This window comes from Taudactylus pleione, unplaced genomic scaffold, assembly GCF_031769625.1.
Source record: "Taudactylus pleione unplaced genomic scaffold, aTauple2 ptg000040l, whole genome shotgun sequence".
Taxonomy (NCBI): Eukaryota; Metazoa; Chordata; class Amphibia; order Anura; family Myobatrachidae; genus Taudactylus; species Taudactylus pleione.
The window spans coordinates 32,603,317-32,624,490 of record NW_028284442.1 but is presented as its reverse complement, the minus strand read 5'-3'; the positions used below and the strand labels follow the sequence as shown (position 1 = coordinate 32,624,490).

General features: G+C 44.2%; 1 protein-coding gene across 1 annotated transcript; it reads right to left on the bottom strand.

The window, feature by feature from the left end:
- Positions 1-1,654: 1,654 nt before the first annotated feature.
- LOC148538507 (claudin-3-like) lies at positions 1,655-5,422 on the bottom strand. Its single transcript, XM_088454198.1, has one exon. The coding sequence runs from the start codon at positions 5,088-5,090 to the stop codon at positions 4,446-4,448; it is 645 nt and encodes a 214-aa protein (XP_088310324.1). The 5' UTR covers positions 5,091-5,422; the 3' UTR covers positions 1,655-4,445.
- Positions 5,423-21,174: the final 15,752 nt, after the last annotated feature.

The window sequence follows — 21,174 nt, the reverse complement described above, 5'->3', positions numbered from 1 at the left end:
ACGGTGAAAGCATATCGACATAGCATTTTCAAGTGATTATAACAATAATGCTAACCCTACCCTAACTGTAACTGCAGCCTAACCCTAACTGCAGCCTAACCCTATGAACATGCCGACATTGTGAAAGTCACTATTATAGATTTGCGCCAGTTAAAAGCGCTTACCGGCATTAAGTGTGCTTGATAGGTGGGCGTGGCATCTCCTCTCTGTCGCCGCAAAGGATACTTAAGGTGCATACACACACAACGATTTTTTGAAGGATTATCGATAACGATATCGTTTATCGTTCAAAAAATCATTCACTTTCTATGTTAAAACGATGAACGATTATCGTTCATGCGCGTTCACGTTTGTAGTATGTAGTTTAGTCAGACTGACCAACACAACGATTTTCAGTAAGGGAATATGCAAAAATCGTTTGTAGTTCAAAAAAATCGTTCATTACATTTAGTAAATGAACGATTTTAGTAAACGATTTTCGTTAATTTATTCATTTATTTTGCTGGAAAAGAAGGATCTACGGAACATTAATAACATAGCAGCCCCTAGAAAAGGTTCTCTTTCCATTACTTTTAACATTTGTTCCACACAAAAAATCTGATTTGTGATTGTGGTTACATTATGAAGTGCATGACAGCATCCAGTCTGGATTCTGCAAGGAAAGTCCCTGATACACCCTGTTCCTCTCATCAGATGGAACAGATTGCACATTTTATGCAAAGAAGTTTATGCACAAATATAGGCAACATGAAGTAATAAAATGCATAAGTCATCTTTCTATTCCCCACAAACACCTAATAAAGCATCATGGCGGCACCGTGGTTAGCTTGCTGCCTCACAGCACTGAGGATTTGTGTTCAATCCCATCAAGGACTTGGGTTCATTTTCCATCGGTGTGCAGTTTGTATGTTTTCCCCATGTTTGCATAGATTTCTTTCAGGTATCACAGTTTCCTCCTGCATTCCAAACACATACACCTAATTGAACTTGCTTATCCCCAAAAAAGTTACCCTAGTGTGCATGTGGTAGGGAATATAGGGGGAGATGTATCAAACCTTGGAGAGAGAAAAAGTACCAATCAGCTTCTAATGGTGCGTACACACTGGGCGATTAAAGTGGACGACTGAACGATAACGATATCGTTATCGTTCAGTCGTCCACTTTATCGTCCATGTTTAACACAAAAAAGATGAACGATGACGACGACGCGCGTTCCCGCGGGTCGTTCGTCATCCTCGTTCATCGGGCTGACATGCAGGCCAACCTGACGACCTCGTCAGGTTGCTGCATGTCAGGGAATGGGTGAGAGAGCCCGGCGCTGAACGATATCGCTAATGATATCGTTCAGCGGCTGTGCTCAATGTCATGAACGACATTGAGCACAGCCTGCCGGGGACACACTAGACGATATCGCTCAGGGAGCATATCGTCTAGTGTGTATGCACCTTAACTGTCATTTTTCAAACACAGCCTGTAACATGGCAGTAAGAAGCTGATTCATTAGTACATTATCTCTCTCTGAGAATTGATACATCTGCCCCTCAGATTGTAACATCCACTGTGGCAGAGATTGCCGTGACTAGATTAAGCTCTGTGGGATATGTGTGTGAGCTATAAAAATAATAGGGTAGTTATAATAAAAACGGAGGTAATACACAATACAGGAATGTATTTTATTGAAAATGTTAAGTTATAATAAACATCAGTAACACATTAATGTATACAAAGTGACAGTTAGTCCTCCTAACATTTAACAAGGTACAAGGCTTGTAGCATGTGTTGCTAAATTGTCATTTTTCCTGGTACCAGCTACAATTCTCTCACTCGCTATATAACTGCATAAGTACAAGTCTCAGTGGGGAGATGTCACCGGACACAGGCTGCTTTAGGTGAGCCATGATGTGCCTGTTAGTTGACTGTATTGTGTTCGCTAGGCCCTTCAGTGCCAAATGTTAGTGCAAACAGTTAGACTTCTGCACCTAATCTGTATATATATATATATATATATATATATATATATAGTGACCAGTTAGAAGTCCTCCAGTTTCATTAATTGATTCAAAGAAGTATCCTAATAGAGCACCCTCAAATGCAGCATAATTGTCTAGTGCTATTTTCTAAGCTCATACCATAACTTTTCTCCGATTAAAGTTACACAACACTGAAACAATGTTTGATTAACAAATAAAAAAAGAAAATAATAAATTACACTATCAAATGGGTTACTGGTAACCATGACTTGCCCTGAGTAGGGCAGATCTCGCCTTTATTACATGATAGATACTACAATAGCATAGGTAAAAGAGAATATTATCATGTGTCAATCAATGAGCAGTTTAGGTGCATACACACGTAACGATTTTTTGAACGATTTAAATATAACGACGTCGTTATCGTTCAAAAAATCGTTCAGTTTCTGAGTTATAACGATGAACGATAATCGTTCATGCTCGTTCCCGTTTGTAGTTTGTAGTTCATCGTCCATTCTGACTGACCTACTTAACGATTTTCATTAAGGGAAGGAACATTTTCCATTCATCGTTGAAAAAATTGTTAAAAAAATCGTTCATTACACTTCAAAAAATCGTTCACTTTTTCAAAGAAAAAACTGAACGAAAATCGTTAACTAACAAAATCTTTACTTGTGTATGCAGCTTTAGCGTTTATCAGTCTTGTATACATGGGATTAATGACAACAAATGACTGGTTACTATGAGTATTTGAGTATTTGCAGCTATGTTAGTAAAAAAAAACATGAATTTATCAAAGAGAATTTAAAGTTTAATTCTATATTAATGGTTTGTGTCCCATACTGATAATACACAAGTTTAAATAGGGGAGATATTGCTATGGTACTGAAACTGGACATGTACACATATATCTACAAATTTCAATATCAGCAACACGCAAACAATGAAAATGCAAATCTGAAATGTGTTTCGTTAGCTAAATCCCCTATTCAAATGAACATTGCCAATGATCCCATGGACTAGCCTCTAATTCAGACAGGATAATTCAACTTGGTAAGGCAATTATTGGAAGCACTGAAGCAGGTAATTAATGGTGGGTCTTAATCCCAGGATTAAATTACTACATTCTTTCAAACTAGCAAATGACTCCAACTCCGAATACCTGCAATAGGTAACTCTGGCAGTGAAACAGTTAAAAGTAGTTAACCTTTTAACAGATTTACTTTTTTTTTTTTCCATTTCTCAGGTTGATACTATTGTGTCACTGACTCCTTTTGGAGAATACTGTGCTGCAAGTGTTATTTATTAACAAGAATTCCATTAATATGCTACATGCACTCTCCCTAGAACTCTCCAGCACATGCTGCTGTAAAACAGGTGGGGGTAGAAAATACAACAAACACAATAAAAAGAAAAAGAAAAAAAAAAAAGTAACCGGAGGGAATTAAAACCAAGAGTAAAAGGGTCAAATTCCAGCCTAGCCTTAATGTTCAGAGAGAACAAGGAGGAGGAAGTAGAGAGGACAAAGGACAACAGGAGCCAAGAATAATACTAATTATTATTTTTTTGTTGATCTTGAAGTATTTCATTGGGTTGAGCAATTAATCTTTAGCGGAGAGGCTACTCCATACCTTAAACTATTAAGTATAGAGGCTGTAGCCCTATAAGCATGCATTTTCAAAAGCCAAGTATAGTTTATTTGTCTCTACACATACACAAAGGGAAATTAGAGACCAGTAACTGCTGATGATCTACAACTCCCAGCCTCTTTTTTCAAGTGGTTTGTATTCTGTCTGCCAATTTAGAGCCCTAGGATGCCTACTTTTATGAAATATGAGTTATAAAAAAGAGAAATAAATGATTTTAGCCCTTTTTATAGCGTGATAAATATAGTACAATTTGAATGGCAGAGATCGTAAAACAGTTTAATAGCAGAAATATATTCATATACAACACAGAAACAAAAAACTGTATACATTTTCTCCATTAATTATTAGACAAATACTTTCTCCATCTAATGCTATCTAAGTAGCTGGGACCCTTTGAGCAGGTAAGTGTGTCCAGCTGATCCTGCTGCTGACCATGTGACGCGCAATGCATCAAATTGTTACTAGGTGACATAGAATTCTATACGCGGCTTGGCATGGAAAGAGTTACGTTACTTAAGCCACCTCATCTTTCTCAGTAAGTTTTGCCCCTCCCAATATTCAATGCCACGACAATGGAAAGCATCCATTCATGGACCTTGTAGGTTCACGTACACACACATATTCAGAGGCGATTCCGTCTATTTATAATATATATAAAACACCTTAACAGTTACAGCATCAAGAAGAGGATTTGTAAATGTCAGTCTGTGTCAGGGATGTCTGATTTTTTCTCTCCTCTCCATAACTTAGTCAGAAGCCTCCTCTTGCTCATCTGAAACAAGAGACCTTAAGTCTGTTGAAGAGTTTTATGGTTTTTTTTTCCTCTTTAAACATAGTCTTTTCGGTCATATCCAGGATTTGTGGACCTGGCTGCTGAATAAGCCACTCTTGATGCGGGGTACTTCTCCTGTTTTGGTGGGCAGGAGCAACAGAGCATGCCTCCTCCAAGCATTAGAAGAGCAGATGCCGCCCATCCTATGTACATGGAGGCTCCCAACTCCCTCTTTTGAGCATCCACAACTAGAGGGTTGTAGAAATCACGAATAATTGTGTTTGCCGACCAGGATACAGGGATGAGCGTCATGAGCCCCGAGAGAATAAAGATAACCCCAGAGACGATCATGATCTTGGCCTTTGCTGATTCATCTTGGATGCAGTTGGTGCACTTGGCTCCAATGATGGAAATGAGGACTCCTAGCACAGCTATGACAATGGAGATGACTATTAGAGCACGAGCTGCTTGCAGATCTTGAGGGAGAGCCAGTAGGGAATCATAGACCTTGCATTGCATCTGCCCAGTGCTCTGTACCACACAATTCATCCATAGTCCTTCCCAGATAATCTGGGCCACCACAATATTGTTACCAATGAAGGCAGTCACCCTCCACATGGGTAGAGCACAGGAAACAACGGCGCCAATCCAGCCGATGACGGACAGGGCCACACCCAGGATTTCAATTCCCATAGACATGGTGGCAGTCAAGAGGTGTCAATTATGAGATGAAAAGAGTGTTCTGAGTAACAGTGCAAGCGGGTTTTACACTCCTTTGGAAACTCTTCTTGTGAGATATAGTTTTAAATAAACACTCACCGTAGAAAAGGTCTCTGAAGATGAAGTCCCTCTTGTTGAATGTGTTTCCTTTGTTTACTTCTTTCCAGTACTGAACTCCTTTTAATGTTGCTTCCAAATCCTTGGTATTGTCCAGTACCTCTTGGTGCTCTCCTTTAATCAGCTCTGTCTCTTGAGTGCCTTGAAATAACAGATAGTAATTCGTCCTGAGCCTGCTCACTTGCTGTGTGAGAGTAGCCGGTGTGTAACAGATACTAGCTTGCTCCTGTCCTTTATATCTGCATCAGGTGCATGTGATGTCACAGCACTCAAAAGGAGGAGGGAGTCTTAAAGCAATACTGATCCCTAAAAGAACCCTGAACAGGTGTCAGTAACATATCTGTTTCTACATAGAAATATGCAGAGAATACAGGAACATAGAAATAAAACATAAAAAAATTCTAAACTTGCAAATGATTAACTGTTTTCACAAAAGAGGAGAGGGCCTGGCCATCCATGAGACAACAAAATACTTTATCAACACATATGCAGAAATGATACGCTAGGGACAGTATGTTGGCAAACGTTTAATAAAAGTCTGTGAATGGTTTTGGAATGTTACAAATGCATCTTTCCCATGAAGCAGCAAAAGGAAATTCTGCTTCAACAAAACATTAGACTGTAAAACATACTTGGACAGTACCAGTGTTTTGTATTAGTTTTTATTTGATTTATTATTTTATACCACATTAACTATATAAAACTTATTGTATAACTGAATAAAGCAGACAACATGGGGATTCAGATTGTATACAGAACTGTCGAAACTGGTTAAATCTCAGGAAATGAAAAACAATGTGTTGCTTCCCCTGCCCACGACTAGATAAAAGAAATATATTCTGCCAGATATTCAGTAATAAACCATGATGTTTTATATGCTGGCAGTCACGCGTGTACAAAGTGTCACAACACACCCACTTCACGACCTCCAGAAGTACAAATACAATAAAATGAGTAGGAAAGTAGATGTAAAACAAAGTTATTGATTTACAAACTGCAAGACTGAGTTCAGTTTCGTCTCTTTGAAACCAGATAAAATTTTAAATTGCATTGATTAAATGTAATTTATGTAAAAACAAATAAAATAATAATAAAACTAAGTTATTCCTCCCTAAAATGTAATCAACTAGTTTTCAGGTACAGAGATACCAATTATGCGTACTATATAAAATGTTTGAAACATTTATAGAACAGTAATATTAAATAGTGGTTGCTCAGATCAACTTAAGATATGTTTAAGCACGAGGCCATGTCTAGACATCTCTGTACCAATGTCCCTAATGCTAACTGATAATAGCACCCATTTTAGGTCATATGAATGCATACTGTTATGCCAAATGATAATAGCATAAACACAGTGGCGTAACGAGGGCAGGGCGAGCGGGGCATGTGCCCTGGGCACCGTGGGACCAGTGGCGCAGGGGGGTTCCACCGACCATGGTACCCACCTGCCCTAGATAGCCAGTGAGTGCGGTCAGCGCTACACATTTACTCAGGACCGGCGCTAGACTTCCCTGCACCCAGTGCCGGTCCCGTGCTGCACACACAGCCGACCCCTTCCCTCCCCCTGAGTGCTTACCCAATAGCGCCAGGAGGAGGATGGGAGGCGGGCTCTGGCTGGTGTATTTACACACACATCGCCGCCAGCGCAGTGGTGATGTGTGTGTTAACCAGCCAGCAGCCAAAGAGAGTCAGACAGACGCTCATTGGCTGCTGCACATAGATCGCCGCCGCCCGGCAGCTATGTGTGTGTTAATCAGTAGCCAATAAGAGTCAGACAGGCTCTCATTGGCTGCTGTGCCAACTGCAAGAGCCGGGCTAGAGCTCACTCATGAGCTCCGTCTTCCGGATCCTGCAGTGGGTAATGGGAGAGACGTCATGACGTCTCTTCCATAATGCAGAGCGCGCCAACCCGGGAGGACTACGGTGGTGCGGACGGTGGCGGGAGCCGGGGCCGGAGCGGGGATTAAGGTAAGTGGTATTTTTTTATTTTTTTACTTGTGTGTGGCCTATTGGGGGCACTGCATCGGGGGGAACATCTACAGAGGACTACTACTGGGGGCACTGCATCGGGGAGGGGGTACCACTACTGGGGAGGGGACTACTACTGTGGTCCTGCATCGGGGAGGGGGACCACTATTGGGGCCAGTACTAGGGAGGTGGCTACTACTGGGGGCACTGCATGGGGGGGACTATTGGGGGCACTGAATAGGGAGGGCCACTACAGGGGGCACTGTATAAGGGGCAATGGATAGGGGGATCACTACTGGGGGCCTGCATAAGGGGGACCACTACTGGGGGCACTGTATTAGGGGCACTACTGGGAACACTGCATATGGGGGACCACTACATGGGGCACTGCATAACAGGGATCACTACTTGCATGCATAAGGGAGACCACTACTGGGGGCACTGCATATGGGGGACCACAACATGGGGCACTGCATAAGGGGGATCACTACTTGCATGCATAAGGGAGACCACTACCGGGGGCACTGTATAAGGGGCACTACTGGGGGCCTGCATAAGGGGGACCACTACTGGGGGCACTGCATAGGGCAGACCACTATTGGGGGCCTGCATAAGGGAAACCACTACTGGGGGCACTGTATAAGGGACACAACTGAGAGCCTACATGTGGGGGACCACTACTGGGGGTACTGTATAAGGGGCACTTCTGAGGGCCTGCATAAGAGGGATCACTACTGGAGCCATTGCATACTGGGGGTACTGTATTAGGGGCACTACTGGGGGCCTGCATAAGGGGGACCACTACTGGGGGCACTGCATTAAGGTGCATATGGAATGGAATGTCCAGAGTGTTGAGAGAGGGGCGTGTGTCATGTCGACACGCCCCATTTTTAAGTGGCCATGCCCCTTTTGACCACATCCATTTTTCACCGCACGCGCCTGCAGCGTGCACACATAGGGGGGCTCCAATTTTAAATTTGCCCTGGGCTCCATATACCCTAGTTACGCCACTAGATATACATTAATATGTCTAAGTGGAATGAGTATGACTATGAAGTCCCAGCGGCTGAATAACCTCCAGTTCATATCCTGACGCCGGCAGCCCGAAGGGAGAAGATCCAGACAGGGTAGGTAAGTACCATTTCCCTACCTCTCTTCCCTCCTAACCCTCCCTTAGTGGTGCCTAACCCTAACCTCCCCCCTAGTGAATAACCGTATCCTCCCCCCGGGGGCCTAACCCTAACCCCCTCTTACCGCTCCCTAAACCCAACCCTCCCCCAGGGGGTGCCTAACCCTCCCCACTGGGGCTGCCTAACCTTAATATCCCCCCAAACCTAACCCCACTAGACTCCCTAAACCTAACCCCCCCCCACAGCCTAACGCTAAGGGCGCCCTGTACTTACCTCGTTCGGGCTGGCGTCCTTGGCATTCCGGCGTCAGGATTAAGATAGGCGTTGGTATTTCAACACCTATCTTAAGTGCTTTGCTGGGATTCTGATGTCGGTATTGAGCAGGTCTCATAACTACATCCCGTCTAAATTGAGAATCAACTGACCTGGAGGTTCCCCAGAATTTTTTAAATAGCACTACAGGAACCAGCACACCCTCCTAATTCTGGTCCCATCCATGCATCTCAAAATAGTAATATCAAATAGTGGTTGCTCAGAAAGGGAGCGGTTTAATCTAGACTAGAAGAAAAGAAAAAAAAAAATGTCACCCAGCACCCTGCCAAAAACCAGCAATAAGATTTGAATACTACATAATAGAAATCCATATAAATATAAATCCAAATAAAAAAATTATAAAACTAAGTTATTCCTTCCCTATATGTAATCAACTAGTATTCAGGTACAGAGTTAAAATATGTGTACTAAATAAAATGTTCGATACATTTATAGAACCCAAGATCTCTGCATTAACATTAAAACCATTGACAGGTGAAGTAAATAACATTGATTATCTTGTTGCATTGCCATCTATTAGGATGTGGGGTATATTAGCCATCAAGTGAACAGTCAGTTCTTCTAGTTGATGTGTTGGAAGCAGGAAAAATAGGCAAGCGTAAGGATCTGAGCGACTTCGACAAAGGCCTTTTCACAAGGGTCAGAGCACCTCCAAAACGGCAGGTCTTGTGGGGTGTTCCCAGTATGCAGTGGTTAGTACCTAGTACCTACCAACAGTGGTCCAAGGAAGGACAACTGGTGATCTGCCGACAGGGTCATAGGTACCCAAGGCTCATTGATGGGTAGAGATGAATACCACAGATTAGCTACTCTAGCACAAATTGCTGAAAAAATGAATGCTGGCTATGATAGAAAGGTGACAGAACACGCAGTGCATTCCAGCTTGCTGCATATGGGGCTGCATAACCGTGGACTGGTCATAGTGTCCGTGGTGACCCCTGTCCACAGCCTAGCGTTAGAACTGGACTATGGAGCAATGGAAGAAGGTGGCCTCGTATGATGAATAATGTTTTCTTTTACATCATGAGGATGGCCAGATGTATGTGTTTCATTTACCTGGGAAAGAGATGGCATAAGGATGTACTATGGGAAGAAGGGCAGCCGGTGAAGGCAGTGCTATGCTCTAGGCAATGTTCTGCTAAGAAACCTTGGGCCCTGGCATTCATGTGGATGTTACTTTGACACGTACCATCTACCTAAACCTACTGTGGCAGACCAAGCCCTGGCCTATAATACGCTCTGCCACACTGCAAATATTGTTCAGAAATGGTTTGAGGAACATGATAAAGAGATAAAGGTGTTGGCTTGGCCTCCAAATTCCCAAGATCTCAATCCGATCGTGAATCGATGGGATAAGCTGGAAAAAGAAGTCTGAGCCACGAAGGCCCCACCTCGCAACACAGGACTTAAAGGATCTGCTGCTAATGTTGTGCCAGATACCACAGGACACCTTCAGAGGTCTAAATGGAGTCCATGCCTTATTGGGTCAGAGCTGTTTTGGTGGCTCGAGGGGAACCTACACAGTATTAGGCAGGTGATTTTAATGTTATGACTGCTTAATGTATAATATATATATACATTTTCTTATGGTTAAATTTACAAAGCATCGATTTTTCTGTCAATTCAAATTCAATGGGCATCATCATCGTTTTAATGTCTAAAAATAAACTATTTACTAAGTATCAGTTTAAACTGTCCTTTTAAATCCGCCATTGATGCCTATCAGTTTTTAAGCCCCTATCCCGCAGACCTTCAGAGAAACCAAAGAGAACCTGCCATAAATCTGCCATGGGTTTCAAAAATATCGGTAGGATCTATGCAGACTATTATGTAAAAAAAACCCACTGATTTGTCAGAGCACGGCAGTTCCCACGTGACAGTATTATGTAATTCTGCCAGATCTTTTTCCAGCATATCAACCTGCAGTAATGTATGGTCAGCCCAGGGCAGGAATCCCTAGGGAAGTGGGGACCACCAAAAAATGGAGTCACCCCTCCATAAATATAGCAAGGGCTCTTCTCTGTACCCACAATAGGTAAGTATACATATTAACATTATTGTTCTTTACAGTTGGACTACTGATCCCAATAAGGCTGCTAGAGCATAAGGGCACTTGGAGAACCAGAAGTGCAAGCATATCTGTCTCATTGCCCCCTACCGAGCTCTCTCATTGCCAGTTGCCTTCATATCACAGTGCAACATTAACACTGTAGGCGCTGCCTGAATAGTAATAACCAGTTGTTGAGGGGGTGGATGGTAATAAATGAATCCCCAAACTCAGAGTGAACTTAACTGGTCGAAAATAATATGGTAAAAATAACTGAGGTACTAAATAAGACTCCTGTGCTCAAGTATGGCTATCCTCAAAACCTGGACTGTTAGGGTGCCTTGAGGACCATGGTTGGGAACCCCTGCTCTAGAGGAAAAGATATGCGCTCAGGGGGAGGAGGGGGAGCGAGAGGGGTGGCAGTACAGCAAAGGGCGCACTGCTCCCTGATACGGTGCTGGTTGGTATAGTGTCCATATTTTGGAAATTATTTCCATATTTTTACTAGCACTGTATTTATGCAATTTAATAACATTTAACACTGAACAGTTCGCAGCACATATTGACCCTCTCACAGCTCAATGCCCCCCTCACAGTGCATACTGTCCTCCTTGCAGCACTCACTGGATCTCATTCAGAGTCGGTCGTAAGCGGCCGCTTGGTCGTACGCCTAATGACCGCAAAACTGAAAAAGGATGCAATCGCACGGCCGTTCCGTCGCAACCAAAGTGACGCCCATACATGAACAATACACCTCCTCTAGCTAACGAGTGATAGCAGCTAGCGATCGAGTCAATCGTTGTCAGTCACTGTATGTTAATGTTCTTCTGATGGTTGCGGCCGCTTGTGTTGATTCCCACAAAATTAATAAAAAAAACGCATAGGTTTTTTTTTAATGCCTCGCCACGCCCCTCCAGGGCTCTCAGAACCCTAGCTGACCTAGGTGTCCCTCAGACACGTAGTATCCTTCCCCTTTGTCAGCGCCACTGGTCCTGGCCTATTTTGCCAGCTGACCAACCGATCCCTCCCTTTTCCCCTTTGTCTTTCCTTACTTTTTTTCCCTTATGATCACGACATGTCCTGGTCTCTATTTTTTATATTTTTGCATGTTGGCCTTGCCGGTTGCCCATGGGTCTCCGTGTTCTCTCTTTTAATGTAAAGGGGCTCAACAGCCCTCAAAAGCGTGGGAAATTTTTTACTACCCTTAAGCTTTATAAAGCCGATCTGGTTTTCCTTCAAGAAACCCACTTTTTATATAATTCTCACCCCGAATTACGCTGTAAGCCATATCCTGATACTTATCATGCCTGTGATCATAATGCTAAAAAACGGGGTGTAGCGATTTTATTTGCTCGCCATCTCACTTTCCAACTTATTGACACTCATGTTGATAGAGAAGGCCGTTTCCTTGTATTGGTTGGGAAGCTTAACAATACTTTATGTACACTAGTAAATATTTATGCCCCCAATCAACACCAAAATTTATTTTTTGCCAAGTTACACTCTCTTCTTACTCGAGTGCGTCAAGGAGAACTCATTGTTGCTAGCGATTTTAATGCTGTTCTAAGCCCCACTTTGGACCGTTCTGCTCCTGCGGCCTCAGCCTCTTCCTCATCGGCTTCCCAACATTCTAAGTCTCTCTTCCGTCTCATGAAGTCTCAGCTCCTGTGTGATTCTTGGAGAGTGAAAGAACCTTCCGCTCGCGATTATACGTTTTGTTCTTCACCCCACAACTCATACTCCCGTATTGATATGATCCTGCTCAGTCACGAGCTTGCTCTCAATCTCCACTTGGCCCTTATCCACCCGCTTATTTGGTCTGACCATTCCCCTATATCCTGTGATATTTCATGATTACTCTCTCGTCCCCGCCCTATGACGTGGCATCTACATGACTCCCTCCTACATAACCCTGAGATAATATCCCGACTACGGGCACAAATCTCTGATTATTTTGCTCTAAATGATACTTCAGATATCTCTAGATCTACCCTATGGGTAGCACATAAAGCAGTCTTGAGGGGACATTTGATTAGCGTGGCCTCCAAAAACAAAAGAGAATCTCTCACCCAGATTAATAAACTTTCTATCAAACTTCAAACTCTGGAGTCACAACATAAACTATCTCCTGATCCTACTATCCTGTCGGAACTCCAAACGACTAAATCCGAATTGGATTTGCTTCTCTCCAAACGGGTGGCAAAACATCTTAAATGGCTTCGCCAATCCTTTTATGAGAAAGGGGATAAAGCAGATAAAATTCTTGCATCTCGTCTTCGATCTGCTAGGACTCATAAAAATATTATTTCGATCCGTGACTCTCACCACCAACTGGTTTACGATCCTGCGGCTATTAGATCTGCCTTTCAATCTTACTACTCTGATCTGTATAACCTCCCTCCCCCAGCCACTTCATCTCCTCTATCTCAGTCTAACTTGATTTCTGATTTTCTTGCTAGCTCCAATTTGCCCAAGTTATCTTCTGCCGCTATAGAACTCCTTAACTCCGAGATATCAGCTGAGGAGATTGAACATACTATAAAATATAAAAAAAAATGGAAAAACCCCAGGCCCAGATGGATTTACGGCAGCATACTACAAAAAATTTTCAGATTTACTCGTTCCCCATCTTTATACTCTTTTTAATAAGGTTCTTCAGGGTGATCCTTTCCCTTCAGAAATGCTGGAAGCCAGAATTGTGGTGATTCCCAAGGAAGGCAAAGACCCACTTAACTGTGCTAGCTACAGGCCTATCTCCCTCCTTAATTTGGATTTGAAAATATTTGCTAAAATCCTTGCGAATCGCCTGAACCCATTCCTCTCCTCCCTGATTCACTACGATCAAGTGGGCTTTATACCGGGGCACCAGGCGAGGGATAACACCAGACGCGCTATTGATCTTATTCATATTTCAAATTCCAGGAGATCCCCTACCATTTTTCTCTCTCTAGATGCTGAAAAAGCATTTGATAGGATCTCCTGGGATTTTCTGAAAGCTGCTCTCGAAGTTTATGGTGTGTCTGGTGACTTCCTCACTGTCCTTCTGGCACTATACTCTACCCCCTCTGCTACGGTCCTGATTAATGGTAATCCTCCGTCAGGCCCAGTCAATATTAGCAACGGTATGAGGCAGGGCTGCCCTTTATCCCCCCTGGTGTTCGCCCTCATAATTGAACCGTTGGCCTCCCATATTAGATCCCACCCTGATATTCGGGGGATTCAAGTGGGCGCTTTGGAGCCTAAGATCTCTCTTTTTGCAGACGATATTCTTTTATCCCTGACCCAACCGGCAATCTCTCTCCCCAACCTTTTTTCTGTTCTTCGTTTCTATAGCACTGTCTTTGGGTATAAAATCAACTACTCCAAATCGGAGGCCATGCTTCTCCATGTTTCCCCACAGGATGCTGAAAACCTACAAACTAATTTTAAGTGGCAACCCAAAAAGATCAAGTATTTGGGGATATACTTAACTTCCCATTATGACTCTCTTTATCATGAAAATTTTTCACCTCTCCTATCTAAAATGCACGCCGATTTAAATTCCTGGAATCGTCTTATAATCTCGTGGTTGGGTAGGATCATAGCTGTCAAAATGAATGTTATACCAAAATGGCTTTATCTTTTTCAGACTCTCCCCGTAACTGTTCCCGCTGTTTTTCTAAGTAATATTCAAAAAACCCTGATTCGTTTTATTTGGAATCACAGACCCCCGAGGATTGCGGTTAAAATTTTGGAAAGGTCGGTTGTAAGAGGTGGGAGAGGTCTTCCTAATATTAAACTTTATTATCTCGCCTCCCATTGTTCCCATATTGTTACCTCATACTCTCCTCCCGGTTCTACTTCATGGCTGGATATTGAATCTGCCTATATTACTCTCCCAGACTTAACTTCCTTATGGGGCACACTACCCGCACACCGACCTTCCGCATACAAATTGCTCCCTACTATTAAATTTGACCTCAGACTGGGGTCTCTATTCACACAAAATGAATCTTTCTTCTCCGGTATCTCCTCTAACTCCTATCTGGTATAACCCCCTGTTCCCTCCTGGTTCCTCTACTTTGAGGTCCCATAGGTGGATTAATGCAGGCCTTAGATTCCCCACTGACTTTTCTGACCAGGGTCATTGGTTATCCCTACCAATGTTACAACTAAAACTTCCATCCCAGACGCTTAACACATTCGAATTTTTTCAAATTCGCCATTTTTTACAATCATTACCTCTACTAGCTGTCCTCCGTGCCCTTACTCCTTTTGAAAATCTCTGTAGACACTTCCCCTTATCTAAAGGTCTAATTTCCCAGATTTATGCTCTTCTTTTGGACGCTACCCTTCCCTCTCTTAGCCCCCACGAAAATGCTTGGGAGCGAGACCTTGGCTCTCCTCCAGATGCTGAGGCCTGGGACGACATGAGACTGGGAATAGCCAAAAGTTCTATTGCAACCAAAATTAAGGAGAATGCATATAAAATTTATTACAGGTGGTACTATACTCCTGAGAGACTTCATAAAATGTTCCCATCCTCCTCACCTGATTGTTGGCGGGGCTGTGGCTGCGGGGGTACTATGGTCCATATCTGGTGGACCTGTCCAATTATTGTTCCCTTCTGGGACTCTGTCCATAATCTACTAAACTCCCTCCTGGAAGCTCCGATCTCAAAAGATCCTTGGATATTTTTATTGTGTTACCCACCCCCGAATATTGATACATTTTCCGAAAAGTTAGTTGCGTACATATTAGCAGCAGCAAAGTCTCTTATTGCTCTAAATTGGAAAAATACCTGCCCTCCACTCCTCTCTGTACTTAAGAGTCAGATTTGGCATGTTGCGACCATGGAGGAGATAACTTATTACCTCCATGATCGAGGGCATGCTTTTTCTCAAGTTTGGGCTCCCTGGCTGCTCGCTGAGCGCAGTCCCCCCTCTCCTTCCACACACTTGAGATTTATCCTCCGGACAATGTCTGATATGTATTAATTTCTAGACGATATGTCGTGTCTCCCCCCCCTCCTCCACCCCCCCTCATTTCTCCCTTCCTCCTGTCCTCTTTTCATCCCCCCCTCTTTCTTACCAAGCATTTTTGGAATAGTTTTGTTTGTTTATTATTGTTGAAAATATGGTCTGTATTGGGTTTCTTGTGACCCTGTATTTGTTCTCCTTTTTGTGTTACATTGTATTCTATTTGACCATTTAAAATAAAGAATTATTAAAAAAAAAAAAACGCATAGAAAATATAATCCTCATGAAATGTATTTATTCTTATTATTCGCTAATGCAAACGCAGCTGAATCAATTACAAGCCAATTAGCAGTGTTATTAGCTTCATCAATCGATTATTAGCTGCTTGCATTGTGTGGCTCAAAATAGAAACATCAATCCTAACATCAATAACATTCGATAGTTTCAATTGTACTGTGTGGCTTGCGGGAGCTCCTACCCAACCTCAAGCTGTACGATCAGCCAGGCCTCGAACCTGCTCGCAGAGTGACGTTTTACTACTTCCGGCCTTCTATGTCGGTCGTAGCAGGTAATTTATGTACGCCCCTAAAACGCCCTGAAAACGGTGAGGAACGCCTGCGTTTTTAGACCACCAGCCCCGTAAACACCCACAAATGGCCTTTCATGTCAATCAACTCTCGGAAGCCACTTCCTGCTCATAAGCCGTACGATCAACAGCATTTTGGATCGCAAAGCCTTGTACGCACATGCGCACAACTAACCGTACGCATGCGTGGCTTGGAAACATCGGATGTGTACGACCGAACGGCCGCTTACGACCGACTCTGAATGAGGTCCACTGTCCCAATCACAGCTTACTGCCCCCTTGCTGCACTCACTGATCCACTCACTGCTCCTCACAACACTCACTGCTCTTCTCACAGCACTCACTGCCCCCTCACAACACTCACTGCTCTTCTCACAGCACTCACTGCCCCCTTACAACACTCACTGCTCCTCTCACAGCACTCACTGCCCCCTTACAACACTCACTGCTCCTCTCACAGCACTCATTGTCCCCTTTGCTGCTCACAGCCACCTTGCAGCACTTACTGGGTGGGATGTACTAAGGTTGCGGTGTCCATTCCGCCAGTCACCGCGACCTTACTAATTGCATATGTACTAGCATATGTACTAGCATATGCGATTAGTATCACAAAGGACAGCTCTTGTGATAAGAGCTGCCCTTTGCGAAATAGCTGAAGCCGGGTGACGGGGTCTCCATGGGACCCTGCCCCCTCCGAGCCCCGGGAGCTTCCTGCTGGTCACCTATGCAGGAAGCCCCGGGCTCCTCCTCCTCCTCCCTGCACTCAGAAGATTAGGAGGAGGAGGAGGTGGAGGACCCAGGAGGAGCGTGGGCCTACGACAATGGAGAGCAGGTGAGTGGGGGCCAGCTCTGGGTGACGGCGGGTTGGCGAGGAAGCGGCGAACCATCAGGAGCCGGGTGCGGTAAGAAGCCCATAGGCTTTTATAGAGTAACGCCAGGTTTTCTGGCGTTATCCTCCGTGCCGAAAAAAGGGTGGCCAGGGCTTAGTACATGTGGAAATGCGGTAAAAAAAACAGAAAACGGGGTTTTTACCGCATTTCTCCTTTGGTACATCCCGCCCACTGTCCCTATCACAGCTTTCTTCCACCTTGCAGCACTCACTGCTCCCCGCAGTACTCACTGCCCCCTCACGACACTCACTGCTCCACTCACAGCACTTACTGCCCCCTCACAGTACTCACTGCTCTGCCCACAACACTTACTGCCCACCTCACAGCACTCACTATCCCCCTTTCAGCTCACAGCCACCTTTGCAGTACTCACTGCCCTCTTACAGCTCACTGCTCCTCACAGCTCACTGCCCTCTCATAGCACTCTTTGCTCCGCTTCACTGCTCACTGCCCCCTCACAGAATTTTTGATATGGGGCCCCCATTGGTCTAGCTACGTCGACATGGTTCAAACTGTAATGTGAAATATCGACATGATGAGGATGCCGACTGTTAACATTAGGTGCCACCGGGATGCTTAGGTTGTGGCAGGATATTAGGGTTAGGCTGTAGAAGGGGGGAGGGTTTATGTTTACACACTAGGGGAAGGGTTAGTGTTAGTATATGGATTAGGGAAAGGAGTGAAATGCTCACCAGCACTCTTGAGCATCGAAGTTTCCTTCCGGAAGTGAGTTTCACTTGGCCGCCGGGCAGTGGCATAACTAGGGCAGGGCCGCCGGGTCTCGTGCCTTGGGCGCCGGCCACAGTATAGGCCTGCCCTAGTCAGCCAGTGTAGTGCAGACTACAGTGAGTGCGGTCAGCACTACACAGTTACACACACATCGCCGCCAGCGCTGTGGCGGAGTTTGTGTTTCAGCAGCCAATGGTTGGTCACCTTGCATAAGGTCGACCACTGTAAGGCACTATATAGGGGGCACTAATGGGGGCCTGGATAAGGGGGACCACTAATAGGGGTACTACTGGGGGCCTGCATAAGGGGGACCACTACTGGGGGCACTATATGGGGCACTACTGGGGGCCTGCATAAGGGGAACCACTACTGGGAGCACTGTATAAGGGGCACTAATAGGGGCTTTCATAAGGGGGACCACCACTGGGGGTACTGTATAAGCGGCACTACGGGGGGCCTGCATAAGGGGCACTGTATAAGGGGCACTGCATAAGGTGCATATGGAAAGGAATGTTCCCAGAGTGACGAGAAAGGGGTCATGTTGACATTCCCCATTTTTCAGTGACCACACCGCTTGTGGCATGTGACCATGCCTATTTTTCATTGCGTGCACATAGGGGGGGAGGGTCTCCATGTTTCAACTAGCCCTGAGCTCCAAATACCCTAGTTACGGCATTGCTGCCGGGACCCTGAAGGGGACACTCAAACTGCCGCTGCCGACGGGAGAAGGTAAGTGACCACTGGGCCACCAGGGACGGTTTGTTGACAGTTCATCATTTTCTCATATCATCCGTGTATACATGATGAATATCGACTATGGAGGCATTCTCACGTCGAAGCGGATGACTGTCGGCATACTGACTGTAGACACATCATACCACTCCCAGGACAACCATGGGTCTGTCGTAGTAAGTGCAAGTATAAGGCTGGCCCTTGGATGTAAAACCTCAAATAGGGATTACACAAGTTTTATCTGTTTTGTGACACCAACATGATATGAGGGCTGATTGAAAAGTAATGAGACTACCTCTGTTTTTCTGTTCCATAGGTAGATGAGGCAACACTATGCTGGTTATTGTGAAGATCATACATTGATGTGTCTGCTCTGAACCTGCGTTTGGACTGCTGTAGTCTTCTTTGTTTGGTCACAGCGAGTATAAGATCTTCATACATTGAGTCATGGTGGATGAGGAAGATGTGTCTGTCAGATTACGTCAGAGATGTGTGATTGAATTTTGTGTTAAACTTGGAAAAGGCATAATTGAAACTCATGAAATGTTACGGCAAGCATACGGCAGGGAAACAATCAGCCATGCTGCAGAATTTTGGTGGTGAAAGCACTTCAAAGAGAGTAATATGCGAGTGACTGACGAATCGCATTCTGGGAGACCGTCCACCGTGGTTAAAGATATCAACATTGCCAAAGCTGCGGAGATGTCGCAAAATTGCAGAAGGTTAACTTTACACAAACTTTCGGCTTAGTAATATGATAATTATGAGTAATATGATAATTATGATAATATATAATTATGTGGGGACGAGAGGAGAACGGCCTTCAGTACCCATTCCGGACACTATGGGTATCTAGTCATGCCTTTTGGCTTATCTAATGCCCCAGCTGTTTTCCAGGACCTGATTAATGACATTCTTCGTGAGTTTTTGGGAGTATTCGTGGTCATATATCTGGACGACATTCTAATTTTTTCCCAATCACTGAATCAACATCATCAACACATTCGTCAAGTTCTTCAAAAATTGTGGGAGAACCATCTGTACGCCAAGTTAGAGAAATGTGACTTTGACGTCACTCAGGTTTCTTTTCAGGGATATACCATCTCATCCCAGGGATTTTCAATGGATCATGGAAAAGTCGAGGCTATACTTAAGTGGGACCAACCAACTTCCCTTGAAGTCATCCAGCGTTTCCTCAACTTTTCTAATTACTATCGCTGATTCAGTAAATCCTTTTCCAGCATTGTGGCGCCAATTGTAAATCTGACCAAAAAAGGAGTGGATACTTTAAATTGGCCAGTCAAGGCGAATAAATCTTTTAAAACTCTCAAAGTCGCTTTCACTCAAGCACCTGTCCTTCGACATCCTGATACTACCCTTCCTTTTATCCTAGCGGTAGATGCCTCTGAAGTAGGAGCTGGAGCCATTTTCTTACAGAAAGACCCAGCAGATAGTAAGTTGCACCTGTGTGCATCCTTTTCTCGGAAATTCTCCTCCGCTGAATGCAATTATGATGTGGGAAATCAAGAATTACTAGCTATTAAATGGGCTTTTGAGGACTGGAGACACTGGCTGGAAGGGGCCAAACACTGAATATTGGTTCTTAATGACCACAAGAACCTGTCCTACATTCAGTCCGCAAAAAAGTAGAATTCCCGACAAGCACATTGGGCATTATTTTTTACCCGATTCAACTTCCTCATCTTCTTCCGTCCTGGTTCCAAGAACATCAAGTCTAATGCCCTATCCAGGAGTTTTGGACCAATTCAACAGACATCCAGGTCAGAGGAAGCTACCATTCCTGACTCTTTTTCCATTGTGCCCTCACCCGAAATCTGGCAGATCTTATTCGGGCATGTCAATTAGAATCACCTCCGGAGAAGCCTTCTGATAGATTGTTTGTTCCAGAGAAATTTAGAAGAGCAGTTCTTTGGGTTTTTCAAGCTTGTCGAGTTTCTGGTCATCCAGGCATCAGTAAGACCTTAGAATTATTCTCCCGCTCTATTTGGTGGCCATCTTTGACCAAAGATGTGCGTGAATTTGTCTTGGCATGTGAGGTATGTGCCAATAATAAGACACCTTGGACAGCTCCTTCTGGTCTGTTATTTCCACTTTCCATACCTAGGGGACCCTGGACCCACATCGCCATGGATTTCATTGTTGACCTCCCAAAATCTGCTTGATGTTCCGTTATCTGGACAGTGGTGGACCGGTTTAGTAAAATGGCACACTCCATACCATTACAAAAACTTCCTTCTGCTAAGGAACTTTCCAGTCTGTTTCTTCAACACATTTTTCGGGTACATGGCTTACCGATGGATATCGTTTTGGATCGTGGATCGCAATTTGTGGCACAGTTCTGGATAGTGTTCTGTTCTTCTCTAGGCATTGACCTTAGTCTTTCTTCAGGGTATTGTCTGTAGTCCAATGGACAAACAGAACGTGTTAATCAGTGTCTGGAATAATATCTACGCTGTTATGTTTTCAAGTGTCATAATGACTGGGTATCTCATTTGCCGCTTGCTGAGTTCGCCTTTAATAATTCATGCCATTCTGCATCTTCAGTATCC